The 19,187-nt window shown below is 43.0% G+C and overlaps 1 protein-coding gene across 5 annotated transcripts in view; it reads left to right on the top strand.

The window, feature by feature from the left end:
• The window catches only part of ap3b2 (adaptor related protein complex 3 subunit beta 2), a 232,821-nt gene that overhangs the window by 12,139 nt on the left and 201,495 nt on the right, over positions 1–19,187 (top strand). For 2 of the 5 annotated variants that reach the window (XM_072553204.1, XM_072553205.1), the window contains exon 2: positions 4,991–5,090. The exons of the other annotated variants lie outside the window; for them this stretch is intronic. In XM_072553204.1, the coding sequence (XP_072409305.1) occupies positions 5,086–5,090 (5 nt within the window). In that variant the 5' untranslated portion in view covers positions 4,991–5,085. The remainder of the gene's footprint in view (positions 1–4,990; positions 5,091–19,187) is intronic. 5 annotated transcript variants of the gene reach the window in all.

The raw sequence follows: 19,187 nt of genomic DNA, 5'->3' as shown, positions 1-19,187 counted from the left end.
CGATCGTGGAGTATTTCTTCTGGTGGATGTTGAGTTTCTTCGAAAAGTAACCACATGGCAGTTCAATGCCATCATCATCTTCCTGTAGCAGTACAGCTCCAACTCTTATGTCACTAGAATAGGTGGCAACTTTGAATGGTTTTGAAAAGCTTGGTGCAGTTAAAACTGATGCGGTGGTTAATATTGCTTTCAAATGGTTGAATGACTCCTGGCATTGTTCTGTCCACCGAAACTTTGTGTTCTTCTTCAGCAAATCAGTTAATGGTGCCACTACACTGCTGAAGTTTGAACAAATGTCCGATAGAATCCGCTGAGTCCTAAGAGTCAAAGCATCTCTTTCTCCGAGGTTGGTCACGGAAATTCCTCGATGACCTTCGTCTTTGCGTTCCATGGAGTCAACCATGTTATGTCCCAAGAATGTCAGCTCTGCTTTCGTCAATTCCACTTTATTTAAGTTTATCACCAGTTTTGCTTCTCTCAGTCTTTCAAAGAGCTTTGCCAACTGTACCATGTGATCTTTCCAGGACTTACTAAAGATCACTACATCATACAAATAGACTGTACAGTTTGTTATCCCAGCCACAATTCTGTTCATGAGTCTTTGGAATGTGGCAGGTGTGTTCTTTATTCCAAAGGGCATCACTTTAAATTGATATAGCCCATTTGGGGTTATAAATGCAGAAGTGTCTTTTGCCGTCTCTGGTAAAGGTACCTGCCAGTAACATAGAACATAGAACATAGAACATAGAACAATACAGCACAGAACAGGCCCTTCGGCCCACGATGTTGTGCCGAACTTCTATCCTAGATTAAGCACCCATCCATGTACCTATCCAAATGCTGCTTAAAGGTCGCCAATGATTCTGACTCTACCACTCCCACGGGCAGCGCATTCTATGCCCCCACCACTCTCTGGGTAAAGAACCCACCCCTGACATCTCCCCTATACCTTCCACCCTTCACCTTAAATTTATGTCCTCTTGTAACACTTTGTTGTATCCGGGGAAAAAGTTTCTGACTGTCTACTCTATCTATTTCTCTGATCATCTTATAAACCTCTATCAAGTCACCCCTCATCCTTCGCCGTTCCAACGAGAAAAGGCCGAGAACTCTCAACCTATCCTCGTACGACCTATTCTCCATTCCAGGCAACATCCTAGTAAATCTTCTCTGCACCCTCTCCAAAGCTTCCACATCTTTCCTAAAGTGAGGCGACCAGAACTGCACACAGTACTCCAAATGTGGCCTAACCAAAGTCCTGTACAGCTGCAACATCACTTCACGACTCTTGAATTCAATTCCTCTGCTAATGAACGATAATACACCATAGGCCTTCTTACAAACTCTATCCACCTGAGTGGCAACTTTCAAAGATCTATGTACATAGACCCCAAGATCCCTCTGTTCCTCCACCTGACTAAGAACCCTACCATTAACCCTGTATTCCGCATTCTTATTTGTTCTTCCAAAATGGACAACCTCACACTTGGCAGGGTTGAACTCCATCTGCCACTCCTCAGCCCAGCTCTGCATCATAACCCCGCATTAAGTCCAACTTGATGGTGTAACTGGCTTGTCCAACCTTCTTGATACAGTGCTCCAATCTCAGAATTGGATACGAGTCTGATTTTGTAATGGCATTGACTTTCCGTTAATCCACACAAAATTGTTGTGTCCCGTCCAGTTTGGGAAATAAGACAATCAACGAACTCCACTCGGTCTGGTTCGGTTCGATGATATCCTCATCGAGCATGGCCTCCACCTCCTTCTGGACCTGTTTGGCTTTGAAAGGGATATTGTTTTATCGGAGCAGTATTCCCTATGTCTATTTCATGTACAATAGCATTAGTCCTCCACATCTGATTCTTACATATGTCCTCATACTGTAGTAACAAACTTCATTCTATGCTCTTGACTTACTAACTTATCCCACTCCTCAAGGACTTCTTCATTTCTTAACCTGATTTGAGGCACATCAAAATCCACACCATCTGTATTTGATTCCTCACTCTGCAGGGCAGTAATAACACCAGTTTCTCTAGTACTGACCTGTCACTCCCTCAGGAAAACGTCCGCGCCTCAGGGCTTTTACCTGCCACCTGCTTCATTCTATTCTGTGTTCTTTTTAGATGCTGTTTAGCTAACTTGCCTACTCGACTTAATCTCTCCCTCACCTCCGATACATAATCGACGTGTGAGATCTCTGACTTTGGCCCTGTCAATTTCCCTTTAATTAATTTCCAAGGGCCTCTCACTTCAAGCCTGAATATTAACTCGAAGGGAGTGAACTGAGTAGATTTGTTTGGGGCATCTCTAATGGCAAATAATACAAATGGGATACCTTTATCCCAATCATTTGGGTAATCCTGACTGTACGCTCTGAACATAGTCTTCAACGTCTGATGCCACCTTTCTAAAGCTCCCTGGGATTCAGGATGATACGCACCGGATTTGAAGTGCTATATACCTAAGCTATCCATAAGATCCTTAAACAGCCTATCAGTAAAGTTTGACCCCTGGTCCAACTGAATCTCTCTGGGTAGACCATACCACGTGAAGAAAGCTACTAACTCCTCTACCACCCTTTGTGTCTTGATACTCCGTAATGGAATTGCCTCCGGAAATCTGGTAGACATATCCATTATGCTTAACAAGTACGGGTTCCCACTTTTAATTCTCAGGAAAGGACCTACATAATCAATTATAACCCGAATGAAAGGTTCTTCAAATGTGGGAGTGGCAACAAAGGTGCTGGTTGTATTACCGCTTGTGGTTTACCTACCATTTGGCATGTATGACACGAACGGCGAAAGTTAACCAAATCCTCGTGCATTCCAGGCCTATAAAAATATTTTTGTACCTTAACCTGAGTCTTTTGTACCCCTAGGTGACCTCCTACAGGTAGTTCATGTGCTACCAGTAACACTTCCTGACTGTAGACTACCGGCAACACAGTCTGGTGCACTTCGGCCCATTTCTCCTCTGGACTAACCTGCCGTAGTCTCCATTTCCATCTTAAAACTCTATCTTTCAGACAATAACCTTCAGGAATATCATCTGCCTCCTTTTCAGAGTACGCATCCATATATATATCTTTTATCATCTTGTCCTTCTGTTGCAAGTCTCTTAGCCTTTCAGGACTAAACACTTCTGCCTGGCCTGTTCAGGTTTTTCCTGCACCATTATATCAAACAGGGTATCCACTAACTGAACCTCAATTCCTTCATCTTTCTCTTTAGCTTTTGCTTCGTGCTGTGACTTATGATAGTGGGATCTGGTTCCTACACACTCTGGGAAAATACCAGGATATTTCGGTTTTAACTCTTCAGCTTCTTGGTCATCTTTGGGCTTCTCCACAGCAAGGTGTGTCACTTCCACCTTGGATCCAGCCAAATCATTCCCAAGAACAAACTGGATTCCTGGAACTGACACTCTGTCAATCATTCCCATTGTAACTTCCCCAGTCTTGAGTTGGCACTCCAACCTCATCTTACATAAGGGAAAGCTACATTTCTGTCCCTATCTCCCACAAATTACCCCACTCTTAGGTAACAAATCAGAAAGAGTGGTAATCTCTTACTATCAGCGACTGGTTAGATCCTGTATCTCTCAAAATTATAACTTCTTGCCCTTCTCCGCCTGTTCTAAGTAAACTTTACCCACTGAGGCAAATTCTTTATAGAGATCAGGTACTAACTCCATACCCAGCCCCTGCCTAGGCTGTGCACTCACCTGCAGCTCCTTGGCTCTTCTTGGGGTTTCCTTTACTACTTTCAGTAATGCCACTGGCTTAGCTTCTTTTACCACGTCTTTTTCCACAGCATCTTTATCGACCAGCACTGTGACTTTACGTATCCCACTTTACCACAGTGGAAACACCTGAGGCCTTTCATCTCCTTTCCACCCTCTTGGGCTTTTTCTTTAACCTGTGGTAAACTCTTAGCAGTGTTCTCTACTCTTTGTTTCGTAGCATAGGATCTTCCCTTCTCCCAACTTCTATCCCTCACAGGATGAGATTCTGGCCGGTAACTTGTCTTATGCACCAACATGTGTTCATCTGCTAATTCTGCTGCCCTTCTCACTTCCTGAACTTTCTATTCCTCCACGTGAATTCTTACTATCGCTGGAAGTGAGTTTTTAAACTCCTCCAGCAGAATATTCTCCCTTAAAGTCTCATAGGTCCTATCTATCTTTACTGTATCAAACTGACAATGTTCAATTCTTTCAAAGCCAACAAAAATCTGACCTGGTTCCTTCTTTTTGTTTCTGAATCACTGTCATTATGCTTCTGGTACAAATTCAAAAGCACTTAAAATAGTCTGTTTGACCTCTTCATAATCTCTTGACCATTCATCTGACAGTGCCGCAAATACCTCACTAGCTCTGCCTACCAGTTTAGTCTGAACTAGCATTACCCATAAATCCTCAGATCACGCTGTCTGCCTAGCTGATTTTTCAAATGAAATAAAAAAGGCTTCAACATCTTTTTCATCAAAATATGGCAGAGTTTTGATATATTTGTACATATCACTAACTTCTCTTTTAAATCTCCATCCTGTTAACTTGATTTTGCTGACTAAGTCACAACTTCAAGTTCAAATTATCTCTTTTTGTCTCTCCCTTTCTTCTTTCTCTCTCCTTCTTTTTCTCTGTCTTTGCTCAGCTAAGAACTTTTTCCCTCTCTTTTTCTTCTCTCTGTGAGCAGGGCCCAAATTGTTTACTTAAGGAAGGATTTCTTGCTATTGACCCAGTTGATACCTCAAAAGTACAGATTACAGTCAGGGCATAGAGGAATTTTAGAGGGGTAAATTTTAGAGGGGTCTTTAATTTTAACAGCTTCATGGTCACATTTCCACCAGGTAGTTGGGGAGTTAAAATTGGGCCATTTTATTTATTTATGTAGGTGATGTTGTTGAGTTTGTGCTGGCACATTGATTGTTTGACTGAGCATAATCTTGTCTCATGGATTTATACTTTTTTTGTCCTTTAGAATCAACAGGGCAACAGCTCTCTTAAAAAGGAACATGTCTACATTTTGCCACTGCAACAGGAAATGTTGTCTTCAAGTACAATATTTCAGGAAAGATGAGGTAATTCTGGCAGCAGGCATTGTGTGGTTGTCTTACAAAACTTTCCAGAAGTTCAGCTCCTGAAACGGAAGTTATTTTGATATCTTTATGAACCAGTTCTGAACTAATAAAAACTGTCTATGGAGATTCTGTACTACAAGGGCAGTAAAGTATAGGAGAATTGGTGGTGTAATGGACTAGCAATTCAAAACCCCAAGCTAATGCTATCAGAACATGGATTAAAATTACAAGTCAACTAGTAGATCTGGAATTGAGTTTCTTTTTTGCAATTTGACTGATGTTATTATCACACTGCCTCAAAGCCTCACAGTATAGCAGTGCAAGCTTAGGCACTTTGTTGTCAAAGAGCTGATAGAGCTGTCTTCATAGAATTTTATCACTTTTTTTATCCAGGTGTATTTGCGCAATTCCGGCAGCTGTTTTTACACTGCCAGTGAGGTATTGGGGTAAATTAGTTTAAATTAGAATTGTATTCTTTAATACATTGAAAGTTGTCCTCTCTGAATTTGAATCTGGATTTGGCTGTGGTGCTGGAGGGCTGGAAAGTTGCAAACATTACATCCTTGTTCTAATCAGCTTGTAGACTTTCAAGGGAAAGTGAAAGCGACAGGGAGTATGGAGGTAAATGGAAAGATAAGCAGCAGGATAGCATGTTTCCAGGCGGATTTAAAATTGAGGCAGACTGAGAATGCAGAAAAAAGCAAGGATAACTTAGGACATATGACTTACAACATCTCTAATAAGGAAGTTAGCATTAAGGCACTTTACCTGAATGCTCGTAGCATTCATAACAAAGCCGATGAATTAATGGCACAGATAATAGTGAATGATTATGATGTAGTAGGCATCACAGAGACTTGGTTACAGGGGGGTCAGGACTGGCAGTTAAACCTCCATGGTTTTTCGACTTATCGAAAAGACAGAGAGGTGGGCAGAGGGGGTGGGGTTGCCTTGTTAGTTAAGAACAAAATTAAATCTATGGTATTGAATGACATAGCGTCGGATGATGTGGAGTCTGTGTGGGTGGAATTGAGGAACCACAAAGGCAAAAAAACCATAATTGGAGTTGTGTACAGACCTCCTAACAGTGGTCAGGACCAGGGACGCAACATGTACCGGGAAATAGAGAAGGCATGTCAGAAAGGCAAGGTTACATTGATCATGGGTGACTTCAATATGCAGGTGGACTGGGTAAATAATGTTGCTAGTGGATCTAAAGAAAGGGAATTCATGGAATGCTTACAGGATGGCTTTTTGGAACAGCTAGTCATGGAGCCCACAAGAGAGCAGGCTATTCTGGACCTAGTGCTTTGCAATGAACCAGACTCTATAAAAGATCTTAAAGTAAGGGAACCCTTAGGAAGTAGCGACCATAATATGGTAGAGTTCAGTCTGGAGTTTGAAAGGGAGAAGGCAAAATCTGATGTAATGGTGTTACAGTTGAATAAAGGTAATTATGAGGGCATGAGAGAGGAACTGACTAAAATAGACTGGAAGCAGAGGCTAACCGGGAAGACACTAGAGCAAAAATGGCAGGAGTTTGTAGGTATAATTGAGGACACTGTACAGAGGTTCATTCCCAAGAAAAGAAAGATTAACCGGGGAGGGATTAGACAACCTTGGCTGACAAAGGAAGTCAGGAAATGTATTAAAGAAAAAGAGAGATCCTATAAAGTGGCTAAGAACAGTGGGAAATCAGAAGATTGGGAAGGATACAAAAGCAAACAGAGGATAACAAAGAGTGTAATAAGAAATGAGAGGATCAAATATGAAGGTAGGCTAGCCAGTAATATTAGAAATAATAGTAAAAGTTTCTTTCAGTACATAAGAAACAAACGACAGGCAAAAGTAGACATTGGGCCACTTCAAACTGATGCAGGGAGCCTAGTGATGGGAGATAAGGAAATAGCAGGAGAACTTAACAAGTACTTTGCGTCAGTTTTCACAGTGGAAGACAGGAGTAATATCCCAAAAATTAAAGGGTGTCACGGGGCTGAGTTAAGTATGGTTGCCATTACGAAAGAGATAGTGCTAGAAAAGTTAAAAAGTCTTAAAATTGATAAATCTCCTGGCCCCGATGGGATACACCCTAGAGTTCTGAGAGAGGTTGCTGAGGAAATAGCAGAGGCATTGGTTGAGATCTTTCAAGAGTCACTGGAGTCAGGAAAGGTCCCGGACGATTAGAAGATGGCTGTAGTAACCCCCTTGTTCAAGAAAGGATCAAGGCAAAAGATGGAAAATTATAGGCCAATCAGCTTAACCTCGGTTGTTGGTAAAATTCTAGAATCCATCATTAAGGATGAGGTTTCTAAATTCTTGGAAGAGCAGAGTCTGATTAGAACAAGTCAACATGGATTTAGTAAAGGGAGGTCATGCCTGACAAACCTGTTGGAATTTTTTGAAGAGGTAACAAGTAGGTTAGACCAGGGGAACCCAGTGGATGTGGTCTATCTGGACTTTCAAAAGGCCTTTGATAAGGTGCCACACGGGAGACTGCTGAGCAAGGTGAGGGCCCATGGTGTTCGAGGTGAGCTGCTGGGATGGATTGAGGATTGGCTATCTAACAGAAGGCAGAGAGTTGGGATAAAAGGTTCTTTTTCAGAATGGCAGCCGGTGACGAGCGGTGTCCCGCAGGGTTCGGTGCTGGGGCCACAGCTGTTCGCATTATATATTAATGATTTGGATGAGGGAACCGGGGGCATTCTAGCGAAGTTTGCCGATGATACAAAGTTAGGTAGACAGGCAGGTAGTACTGAGGAAGTGGGGAGGCTACAGAAGGATCTAGACAGGTTGGGAGAGTGGTCCAGGAAATGGCTGATGGAATTTAACGTGAGCAAGTGCGAGGTCTTGCACTTTGGCAAAAAGAATATAGGAATGGACTACTTTCTAAATGGTGAGAAACTTAATAAAGCCAAAGCACAAAGGGATCTGGGAGTGCTAGTCGAGGATTCTGTAAAGGTAAACATGCAGGTTGAGTCTGTGATTAAGAAAGCGAATGCAATGTTGTCTCTTATCTCAAGAGGGTTGGAATATAAAAGCAGAGATGTACTACTAAGACTTTATAAAGCTCTGGTTAGGCCCCATTTGGAGTACTGTGTCCAGTTTTGGTCCCCACACCTCAGGAAGGACATACTGGCACTGGAACGTGTCCAGCGGAGATTCACACGGATGATCCCTGGAATGACAGGTCTAGCATATGAGGAACGGCTGAGGATACTGGGATTGTATTCGTTGGAGTTTAGAAGATTAAGGGGAGATCTAATAGAGACGTACAAAATAATACATGGCTTTGAAAAGGTGGATGCTAGAAAATTGTTTCTGTTAGGCGAGGAGACTAGGACCCGTGGACACAGCCTTAGAATTAGAGGGGGTCATTTCAGAACGGAAATGCGGAGACATTTCTTCAGCCAGAGAGTGGTGGGCCTGTGGAATTCATTGCCACGGAGTGCAGTGGAAGCCGGGACGCTAAATGTCTTCAAGGCCGAGATTGATAGGTTCTTGTTGTCTAGAGGAATTAAGGGCTACGGGGAGAACGCTGGCAAGTGGAGCTGAAATGCGCATCAGCCATGATTGAATGGCGGAGTGGACTCGATGGGCCGAATGGCCTTACTTCCACTCCTATGTCTTATGGTCTTATGGTCTTAAGATGGCGGCAACCCAGCAGGTCTGAGTCTGCAGAGCTCTGCCCAAGACTCAGGCAAAGTGAGGTGACCGTTCACAGCTCACCTCTTAAATTACTTAAAATAGCTTTTGCCCAGCACTCTTGGCCATTTTGCATCAAACTTTAACAGTTTGGTACTTTTTAAAATGACGAAGGACAAAAACTCTCGTAGTTTGCAACAGGCAGGGACCCCTCCTCCCCTCTCCCACAGCAGCAGAGACATCCGCGGCCACCTGGGGGGACTTACCTGCAGAGGCAAGCCTGATCACGGAGTTTGTGAAACTCCAAGAGAAGACCGATGCATCCATCAAGGAGACCCGGTCCAGGCAAAAGCATGACCCATAGATCGAGAAACTCAGGCAAGGTGTTGGAGAGGTGGAGTAATGGGCCGTGACGTCGGAGACTGCTGCTGAATCATCTGTGGGTCAGGTCCCAGCTCTGGAGCAGCAAGTCCAGACCCTAGAGGAGCATATCAACGACCTCGAAAATCAAGGTCGTCAGAAAAATATTCAGTTGCTGGGCCTCTCTGAATGAGGGGAGGAAGGCCACCTGTGGATTTCCTGGAGCAATGGCTCACACAACTACTGAAATTGGAGTCGGAGCTGGGCCGAGTGCAGATTGAGCGGGCCCACTGGTTTGCTGTGCGCAGGCCTGGATCAGATCAAGGCCCCCGTCCGGTTCTAGTTTGACTTCAATGTTACAGGGAAAAACAAATGCTGCTGGAGGCTTCCAGAGTCTTGGGGAAGAATCCCCATGCCATAATGTACAGGGCTCCGAGATAATGTTGTTTCAGGACTTCTCCCCGGTTGTGGTCTGCAAGAGGAGGGCATTTGACAAGGCGAAGAAGCATCTGAAAGGTTTTTTTTAATATAGATATTTTTATTGAAAATTTAACATGTTTTTACAAGTTTACAAATAAAACAAACACAAGTATAAACACTAATATACAATTAAATCTTAAATAAATAATAGCCAAAACCTGTCAAACAAAAAGAAGAGATACAGAGAAAAAAAGAAAAAGACAAAACTCAACTAACTACTCATCTAACCTATAACTAACCAGAGTGTATGATCAAATATCTTACATTACTCAAGAGAAAAAAGAAGGATAACATAGTAATTAAGTAGTGAAGTACATGCTTGGAAGGAGTTAACATCAAGTCGTAATAAAACCCATATTCATGCGGGATTCCTCTCCCAAGGGGCCCCAGACCAGCCAGAACCGTTACCTCAACTCGATGAAAGCCCTTGATAGAATAGCTGAAATATACGTATCTATGTAATTCAAAAAGGGCTGCCATATTTTATAGAATATTTCAGTTTTTCGGTGCACCATATTTGTAAGGAAGTCAAGGGGAATACATTCCATGATTAATCTGTGCCAATTCGGAAGTCCTGGAGGGCCCTCAGCCACCCAGTTTACTAAGATATTTTTCCTTGCACAGAAAGAGAGAATGGAAAATAACTTCCTCCCGTGCACATCCAGAGAAAGTAAGCTCGAGAAGCCCAGGAGAAGAGATACTGGATCTACTGTAATTTCCATTCCCAAGATTTCTGTCAGGGCGTTTACTACTTTGGCCTAGTATTTGCAGATCTTATGGCATGTCCATAAACAGTGTGTAAGAGTGCCCATCTCTGTTTTACATTTGGGACACATTGGAGATGCTCCTGCCTGAAATTTTGCCAATCATTCCGGTGCCATATGGGCCCTATGAAGTATCTTTAACTGAATGGCCTGGGTTCTGTTACAAATGGAGATTTTTCTAGCATTTTCCCAGATGTCATTCCACATTTCTATAGAAATTTCCAGCCCCAATTCCTGATCCCATGTTCTAAGCAGACGGTCCATATCTTCTGACACTTTATCATGTAATAAATGATAAAGTGTGCTGACCGAGGGTACACCCATTGGACACAACACTCTACATTCTCTATCTGCTTTATAGAGACTATCTAATAGCGTAGTCTTCTTATGTATGTAATCTCAAATTTGGAAGTATCGAAAGAGGTCTCCATTAGATAATCCAAACTTCTGATGCAGATGTTCAAAAGAGGACCCCCTCTTCAAACAGATCCCCTAAACAGGAGATACCCCTGGATTTCCAGGATTTGAATGTGGCATCTGTGAGCCTTGGTTGAAAACCCCATGTCCCCACTATAGGAGTATAGGGGGATGTTTTATGTGAATTAGCCTCATTTTGCCGCATTATATTTCAAGCTTTAATTGTGTTTAGTACTATAGGGTTTTTACAGTGGTCCGTAATGATTTTCATCTTATCTAAAAATAAGTGGGCACTTTATTTGAGAAGCCTTAATGTCCATCCAGATTGATTGCGGGTCAGATGAGACCCAATCTGCTATGTAGCTTAACAAGGAACTTAACTGATACTTCCTAAAGTCTGGAAAATCCAGCCATCCCCTTGCCTGTGGAAGCTGTAGCTTCCTTAACTTAATGAGGGACCGTCTATGATTCCAGATGAAAGAACCCAGCCAACCGTACAATTTGCGCAGTGCCGGCCTCGGCAGTATCACTGGGAGCATTCACATAGGGTATAAGGGATGGGGTAAGACATTCATTTTAATCAGGGCTATTCCACCTAGCCAGGAAATTGGAAGGTCTCCCCAGTGTTGAAGGTCCTGCCTTAACCTTTCCAATGGATGCACAAAATTGGCCTGGTATAGCTGGCCAAATACTGGGGTGATAAAAATGCCTAAGTATAAGAAACCCTCCAGAGACCAGCGAAAGGGGAAGTGGGATCAGTCCAATAAATGGGACATACTAATGAGGCCACCCATCGGCATGGCCTCCGATTTTGAAAAATTAACTTTGTAGCCTGAAAATGCACTAAATGTATTAACAATTTGGATTAAACAAGGCACGGACATCAGAGGATTACTAAGAAAAAGGAGAACATCATCTGCATATCGGGCAATTTTATGTTTACCTGTACCAACCCTCGGGGCCGTTATATTAGAGTCAGCCCATATAGCTTCCGCTAGTGGCTCAATTAGAACAGTGAGAGAGGACATCCCTGACGGGAGCCCCTACCCACACTGAAGCTATCCGAGCCTAATCCATTGATGATCACAACTGCTTTGGGATCATTATACAGTGTTGAGACCCATTTGGCAAATATCTTTCTAACGCCAAACCTTTCCAATGTATAGAATAGGTATGACCATTCAACCCTGTTGAATGCCGTCTCCGCGTCCAATGAGACTACTATTCCTGGTATTTTTTCCTGCTGACAGACTTGAATCACATTCAAGGCCCTTCTAATATTATTAGATGATCTACGGCCCTTGATAAACCCCTTCTGGTCCTCTTTTATGATATATGGCAGTACCCTCTCTAGCCTCAATGCTAATGTTTTAGAAAGAATTTTAAAATCTACATTTAGCAAGGATATTGGTCTGTATGATGCGCAATCTTCTGGGTCCTTTTCTTTTTTGAGAATAAGGGAGATATTCGCCTCTTTCAGCGAAGGCGGGAGGTAGCCCTGATACATGTCCATAAATGGGCCGGCTAATACTCCTGTAAACTCTTTGTAAAATTCAATCTGAAAGCCATCGGAGCCAGGTGTCTTACCACTCTGAAGTTGCCTGATTGCATCAAGTATTTCCTGGGTTGTTAGGGGAGCATGCAGAACCGATACCTTTTCCAGGGTTAAGTCCGGAAAGGCCAGGCTTTTAAAAAAGGACTGCATTCTCCTGGGTCTATCTTCACAATCCTGCGATTTATATAAGTCAGAATAAAACTTTCTGAAGATTGTGTTGATCCTTTTGTGATCATGAGTCTGAGTACCAGCACTTTCCTTGGTAGCCACGATAGCTTGAGGGGCCTTTTTTTTCCTTACGAGAAATGCTAACTATCTACCAGATTTATCACCAAATTCATATAACCTTTGTTTTGCAAATAATATTTCCCTCTTTGCCATTTGGGTGAACGCAGTACTCAGAGCTGTCCTAAGGGCCATAATCCCATGTAATTTGGCAATAGAAGGTCTGTCAACGTATGCTGTTTCAGCTGCTTTTAAGCGAGCCTCAAGTAGACGCTGTTGTTCGCCCTATAATTTTTTCTGGGTTGCCGAGTATGAAATAATCAGACCTCACGCATCAGCTGTAATAGTCTCCCACATCACTGACGGATTACTAGCTGTACCTGAATTAATTTCCAAGAAAGTTTTAAATTCTTGAGAAACATATTTTACAAATTTACTATCCTTCATTAAGAAGGAATCCATACGCCAATGTCGGGGGGGATGCCTCATTGTTCCCAGCCTTGATTTCCGTATACACAGCAGCGTGATCAGAAGTTATTATATTATCTATTTTACAAGATGATATGGAATTTAAAAAAGTTGAGGGGGCAAAAAACATGTCAACTCTAGTGTGACATTTATATGGATTCGAGTAAAAAAAGAAATCTCTGCATTGTGGATGGAGGCACCTCCACGCATCTACTTATCCTAATTCTTTATTCAAATCCGCCAACTGTCTGGATCTGGGGGATACACCCGCAGTAGCCTTGGGTATCCTGTTTATTTTCGGGTCCATAATGCAATTAAAGTCTCCCCCTATAATTGTATGACGAGCACCAAGAGCCATCAGTTTGGAGAAGACTTCCGTTATAAATTTGAAAGGTTGCGCCGGGGGACAATACAGATTTAAAATCCCATATTCCTCTCCATTTATAAGGGCTTTAATTAGTTTATATCGTTCAGATTAATCTTTTATCTGACTTAGGATTTTGAAAGGGAGATTCTTCCGAATAAGATTGACTACTCCCCTACTTTTTCAGCTGAAGGAAGAAAAGAAGACCTGATCAAATCCACCCTGTTGTAATTTCAAATGTTCTTTATCCAACAAGTGTGTCTCCTATAGGAGAGCTATATCAACCCTTTCTTTTTTGAGGTTTGATAATATTTTCTTCCTTTTGATTGGTGAATTACTCCCCTTGACATTCCAGATGCACCATTTAATCAAATGACTAACCATAATCGTCCAGGCAAGTCCGAGACCCTCCAGGAGGAGAAACCCCATCCAAAACACCCCGAGCATCGACCATAGAAAATTCACAAAAATAGAGATTCTTTAATACACTCACACCAATATAATAAAAAACTATTTCTAAATAGAAAAAACATAAAACATATTTAAACAGAGATTTTCCCCCTTGTTTCCAAGGGGCATCACTTCCTTTCCAAAAACCCATCATATCCGCTCCCAACCAGTGCCCCACCCTCGACCAAGGCACCCCATAATAAAATAAAGAAAATTCAAGTGTACTACAAAGCTAAAGTTAACAGTGAGTACCCTACCACCACCCCCACCCCATCCACACCAACAGCTAGACATATTGGGTGATGTTAATACCATGTATAAACATATAAAACTATAAAATTACAGTCTCAGCAGATAATAATTAAGTATAGTAATACAAAGTAACGGGGGAAACAACCCTGCTTTAAAAGAAAGAGAAAAAAATAAGACAAGGCAGAGACCCCTCCTCACCTAAATCGACTAGACCACCCGGCCTATATATATTTTTTAAAAAAGGGGAAAATCACAGAGTGGAAAGCAAATAAGCTCCCCTCCCTACCCCCCCCCCGGAGATAATATTAGCAATAAAGTAATAAAAGAGAAAAAAGAGTGAACCGGGAAGGGGGAGGGCAGAACAACATCATTCACCACACGAGTTAACTCATACAATTTATCTAAGAGAGTCCAAAAATTCCTTGGCTGTCTCTGGCAATCTGAAGTTATACACAGACCCTTCATGGCTAAAACGTAGCGTCACTGGGCGGCGCAGGATGTACTGAATGTTTAAATCCCTTAAACGCTTCTTCGTTTCCTCAAACGTCCTCCTCTTTCAGACCAGAGCTGGGGAAGAGTCCTGAAATAGCATAATCTTAGATCCTTTGTAAGTCATGGCTTGGCGATCTTTCCCGAGATTTCTGGAAGCTTCTAGGAGCATCTGCTTCTCCTTGTAGCACTGCAGCCGGAACAGGACCGGGCAGGGGCGCTGGTCCAAGCCGGGCCTGCGTATTGCAACCCGGTGGGTCCATTCTACCCTTACCTGGCCTGATCCATCCTCCAGATTCAATAACTGCGGAAGCCACTGCTCCAGAAACGTAAGCTGGCCTTCCTCTTCCCGTTTGGGAAGGCCCAGCAAAAGAATATTTTTTCGATGACCTCGTGAATTGACGTCGTCGAAGTGATCTTCTAAGGCCCGGACTCTCTGTTTGAGAGTCCGGACCCAACCCACGGCCGATTCTACAGCAGCCTCGGAGGTCGCAGCCTTTAGCTTCGCCCCTCCGACTTGATGTTCGATTTTTTTTCTATGTCTTGGTCGTGCTGCAGAAGCACGACCGACAACGATTCCCATCTGTTCCTGGACTCTTTTATGAAGGCCTTGATCTTTGCTTCAAGCTTGGAAATCACTGCAACAAGGCTCGCCACCGTAGGTAAGTCCCCCAGGGCGGCTGCGGATGCCTCTGCTGCAGCTGGGGAGGGTGAGCTGCGGGCATTCTTTCCTTTAGTCATTTTAACGGGGCACTAAACTGCTCCAGTTTGGTGCAAAATAACTAGCTGTATTAAATAAAAGCTATTTTAAATGATTTGGCAGGTGTGGTGGAGGCAGTCAGCCCACTTTGCCTGAGTCTTGGGCAGAGCACTACAGACTCAGATCTGCTGGTCGCCGCCATCTTGGATCTTGTCTGAAAGACTTAAATATTCGATATTCTATGCAATATCCAGCAATGCTGCGCTTCAGTCGTGGAGGATCTGTATATAACTTTGGATCACCAGAGAAAGTAAAAGAATTCCTGGATGCTCTCAAATAGACTACGGGACTCGAACTGTATGGATAACGACTTTATTTTGCCCCCCCCCCCCCCCTCCTTTGTCTATCCTTCTTTCTTTCTCCATCTTTCTTTTGTCCATATTTCCCTGGGGGGTGGACGGATTTTGTTCCTTATTCTTTCTTGGTCTCTTATCTATAGCTCTTTGATTATTGGGGGATATTTCTGAGTGGGGTTTTCTTTCTTTTTTCTTATTTAGTTGCTTAATACTTGCTGGGATTGTAATCTTACATATTTCTATCTTGTGTTGTTTTGTTAAACGTATCTAGGTGATAGTGTAGGGGGGTGGGTGGGTCACCTACTTTTAACTCCTGTTTTATAAGATAATATAGCTATTTCTGATTGTGCTGCAGTATACATGGAAGTTAAGATTAGGGATGATGGGATAGGTCCCCGACATTGGCGTATGGACCCTTTCTTATTGAAGGATAGCAAGTTCAAAAATATTTCTCACAGGAATTTAAAACCTTCTGGTATATCAACTCAGGCACAGCCGGTAACCCTTCGACAAAGTGGGAAACTGCTAAGGCATACGCGTGAGGCTTGGTTATCTCATATTCTGTGACCTGGAAAAGACAAAAGGGTGAGCAACAGCATCTGCTCGAGGCTCGACTGAAGGCAGCTGAAACTGCATATGTCGATAGGCCCTCCATTACTAAGCTACAGAGAATCACAGCCCTTAGCGCAGCCTTGAATACTGCACTGACTCAAACAGCAAAGAGGGAGACATTATTCGCGCAGCAGAGATTATTTGAATACGATGACAAGCCTACTAGGTATCTAGCGTACCTTGCCAGAAAGAAAAAGGCTCCCCAAGCCATTACATCTATTAGAGAGAGTGCTGGTACCCTGACTTGTAATTGTAAAAAGATCAATGCAGCATTTAGAAAGTTCTATTTTGAATTGTATAAGTCGCAGGACTGTGAGGATTGAGGATAGAACTAGGAAGATGGAGTCCTTTTTTAAAAATCTGGCCCTCCCGGGCCTAACCTCGGAGCAGGTGTCGTTCTTGAATGCCCCCTGACAACCCAGGAAGTACAGGAGGCAGTGAGGCACCTTCAGAGTGGCAAAGCACCTGGACCAGACAGATTCCAGGCTGAGTTCTATAAAGCATTTATGAGGGAACTGGCCAGGCCACTCATAAATATGCATAACTATTCGCAGTCAGGGCTGCCTCCCGCCTTCGTTGAGAGAAGCAAATATTTCTCTCATTCTTAAGAAGGGGAAGGCCCCAGAAGACTGCTCTTCATATAGAGCCATATCCTTGTTAAGTGTAGATTTTAAAACTCTTTCAAAAATGTAAGCATTAAGACTGGGGAGGGTCATAGAGTCATAGAGATGTACAGCATGGAAACAGACCCCTTCGATCCAACCCGTCCATGCCGACCAGATATCCTAACCCAATCTGGTCCCACCTGCCAGCACCCGGCCCATATCCCTCCAAACCCTTCCTATTCATATACCCATCCAAATGCCTCCTAAACGTTGCAATTGTACCAGCCTCCACCACTTCCTCTGGCAGCTCATTCCATACATGCACCACCCTCTGCGTGAAAAAGTTGCCCCTTAGGTCTCTTTTATATTATTTCACCTCTCACCCTAAACCTATGCCCTCTAGTTCTGGACTCCCTGACCCCAGGGAAAAGACTTTGCCTATTTATCCTATCTATGCCCCTCATAATTTTGTAAACCTCTATAAGGTCACCCCTCAGTCTCCGACACTCCAGGGAAAACAGCCCCAGCCTGTTCAGCCTCTCCCTCCAACCCTGGCAACATCCTTGTAAATCTTTTCTGAACCCTTTCAAGTTTCACAACATCTTTCCGCTAGGAAGGAGACCAGAATTGCATGCAATAAAAGAGGACCAAACAGGGTTTATAAAGGGTGGCAGATCAACTAATAACATTAAAAGAGTCTTAAATATGGCACAAGCCTGCCAGCAGGGAGCGATACCGGGTTTCATTGTCTCCCTAGATGCAGAGAAGGCATTCGATCGGGTAGAATAGCCATATCTTTATGATATGCTGGAACGGTTTGGTGTTGGAGAGGTCTTTAATAAATGGGTTTCAGTATTATATAATGATCCCAAAGCAGCAGTAATCACCAACGGTTTAAGTTCGGATAGCTTTAGCGTTGGCAGAGGCTGTCGCCAGAGATGTCTTCTCTCATCATTATTATTTACACTAGTGATTGAACCACTAGCGGAAGCTATATGAACTGACCCTAATTTAACGGCTCCGAGGGTTGGATCGGGCAAGCACAAAATTACTGTCTATGCAGATGATGTCCTCCTTTTCTTAAGTGATCCTTTGACATCTGTGCCCCGCTTAATTCAAGTGGTCAGTTTACTTGGTATGTTTTCAAGTTACAAAATCAATTTAGTGAAATCGGAGGCCATGCCATTGGGAGGCCTTGCCAGTATATCCAATTTTCCAGACAGATCTTGTTTTTCCTTTCAGTGGACACCAGAAGGTTTTCTATACTTAGGTATTTTTATCATTTCGGTATATGGTCAGCTATATAATTATACACAATTATTACAGAAAATATGGCAGGACCATCAACGCCAGGGAGATCTCCCAATATCTTGGCTAGGATGATCTTAGTTAAGATAAATATTCTACCTCGCCTTTCATATCCTATGAGAATGTTCCCTTTGATGCTGCCGAGACAGGTGCTGCGTAAGCTTTACAGATGGCTCGGCTCCTTTATTTGGAATCATAGACGGCCCCTTATTAAATTAGAAAAGCTACAGCTTGCACAAGTAAGGGGTGGGCTGGACTTTGTGGATTTCAGGAGGTACCAATTGAGCTCCCTATTATCTTATGTAGCCGATTGGGTCACTTGTGACCCACAATCAATCTGGTTAGATATTGAGACTTCCCAAGCAAAATGTCCCCTCATCAATCTACTATTTATGGACAAGATGAGAGTTATTACAGACTATTGTAAAAAAAACCCATTATATTAAGTACAATCAAAGCCTGGAGGATAATGCAACAAGATGAGGGTAACCTGCAAAAAACCTCCTCTTATACCCGCATAGTGGGAACATTGGGATTCCAGCCAGAGCTGACTGATGCTGCGTTCAAAACTTGGGAGTCCAGAGGTATCTCCTGTTTGGGAGATCTGTTCGATGGGGAGGTCGTGATATCCTTGGAGCAGCTGCACCAGAAGTTTGGACTGCCCAGCAAGGACCTTTATCAGTCTTTTCAAATACGAGACTTTATACAAAAGAAGACTAGACTGATAGTCAATCCTTATAACTTGGATAGGGAAAGGAGTGCACTTTAGCCGAAGAGGCCGCCCTTGGTCAGTACTCACTATGCAATAAGGAATCGAAGGACGTGGAACGGTTATATAAAACCTGAAATGAAGAATTAAGGTTGGAAATCTCTTCAGAAATGTGGGACGACATCTGAGAAAATGCCAGGAAGATCTCTATCTGTAACAGAACTCAGGCTACCCAATTGAAGATACTTCATAGGGCTCACAATGGCACCTGAACGACTCACAAAGTTCAAGGCAGGAGCATCCCCAATATGTCCTAAATGCAAAATTGAAGTTGGTACTCT

Source organism: Chiloscyllium punctatum, chromosome 33 (genome assembly GCF_047496795.1).
Source record: "Chiloscyllium punctatum isolate Juve2018m chromosome 33, sChiPun1.3, whole genome shotgun sequence".
In the NCBI taxonomy this organism is placed as follows: domain Eukaryota; kingdom Metazoa; phylum Chordata; class Chondrichthyes; order Orectolobiformes; family Hemiscylliidae; genus Chiloscyllium; species Chiloscyllium punctatum.
This window is presented reverse-complemented; position numbering and strand designations above follow the sequence as displayed.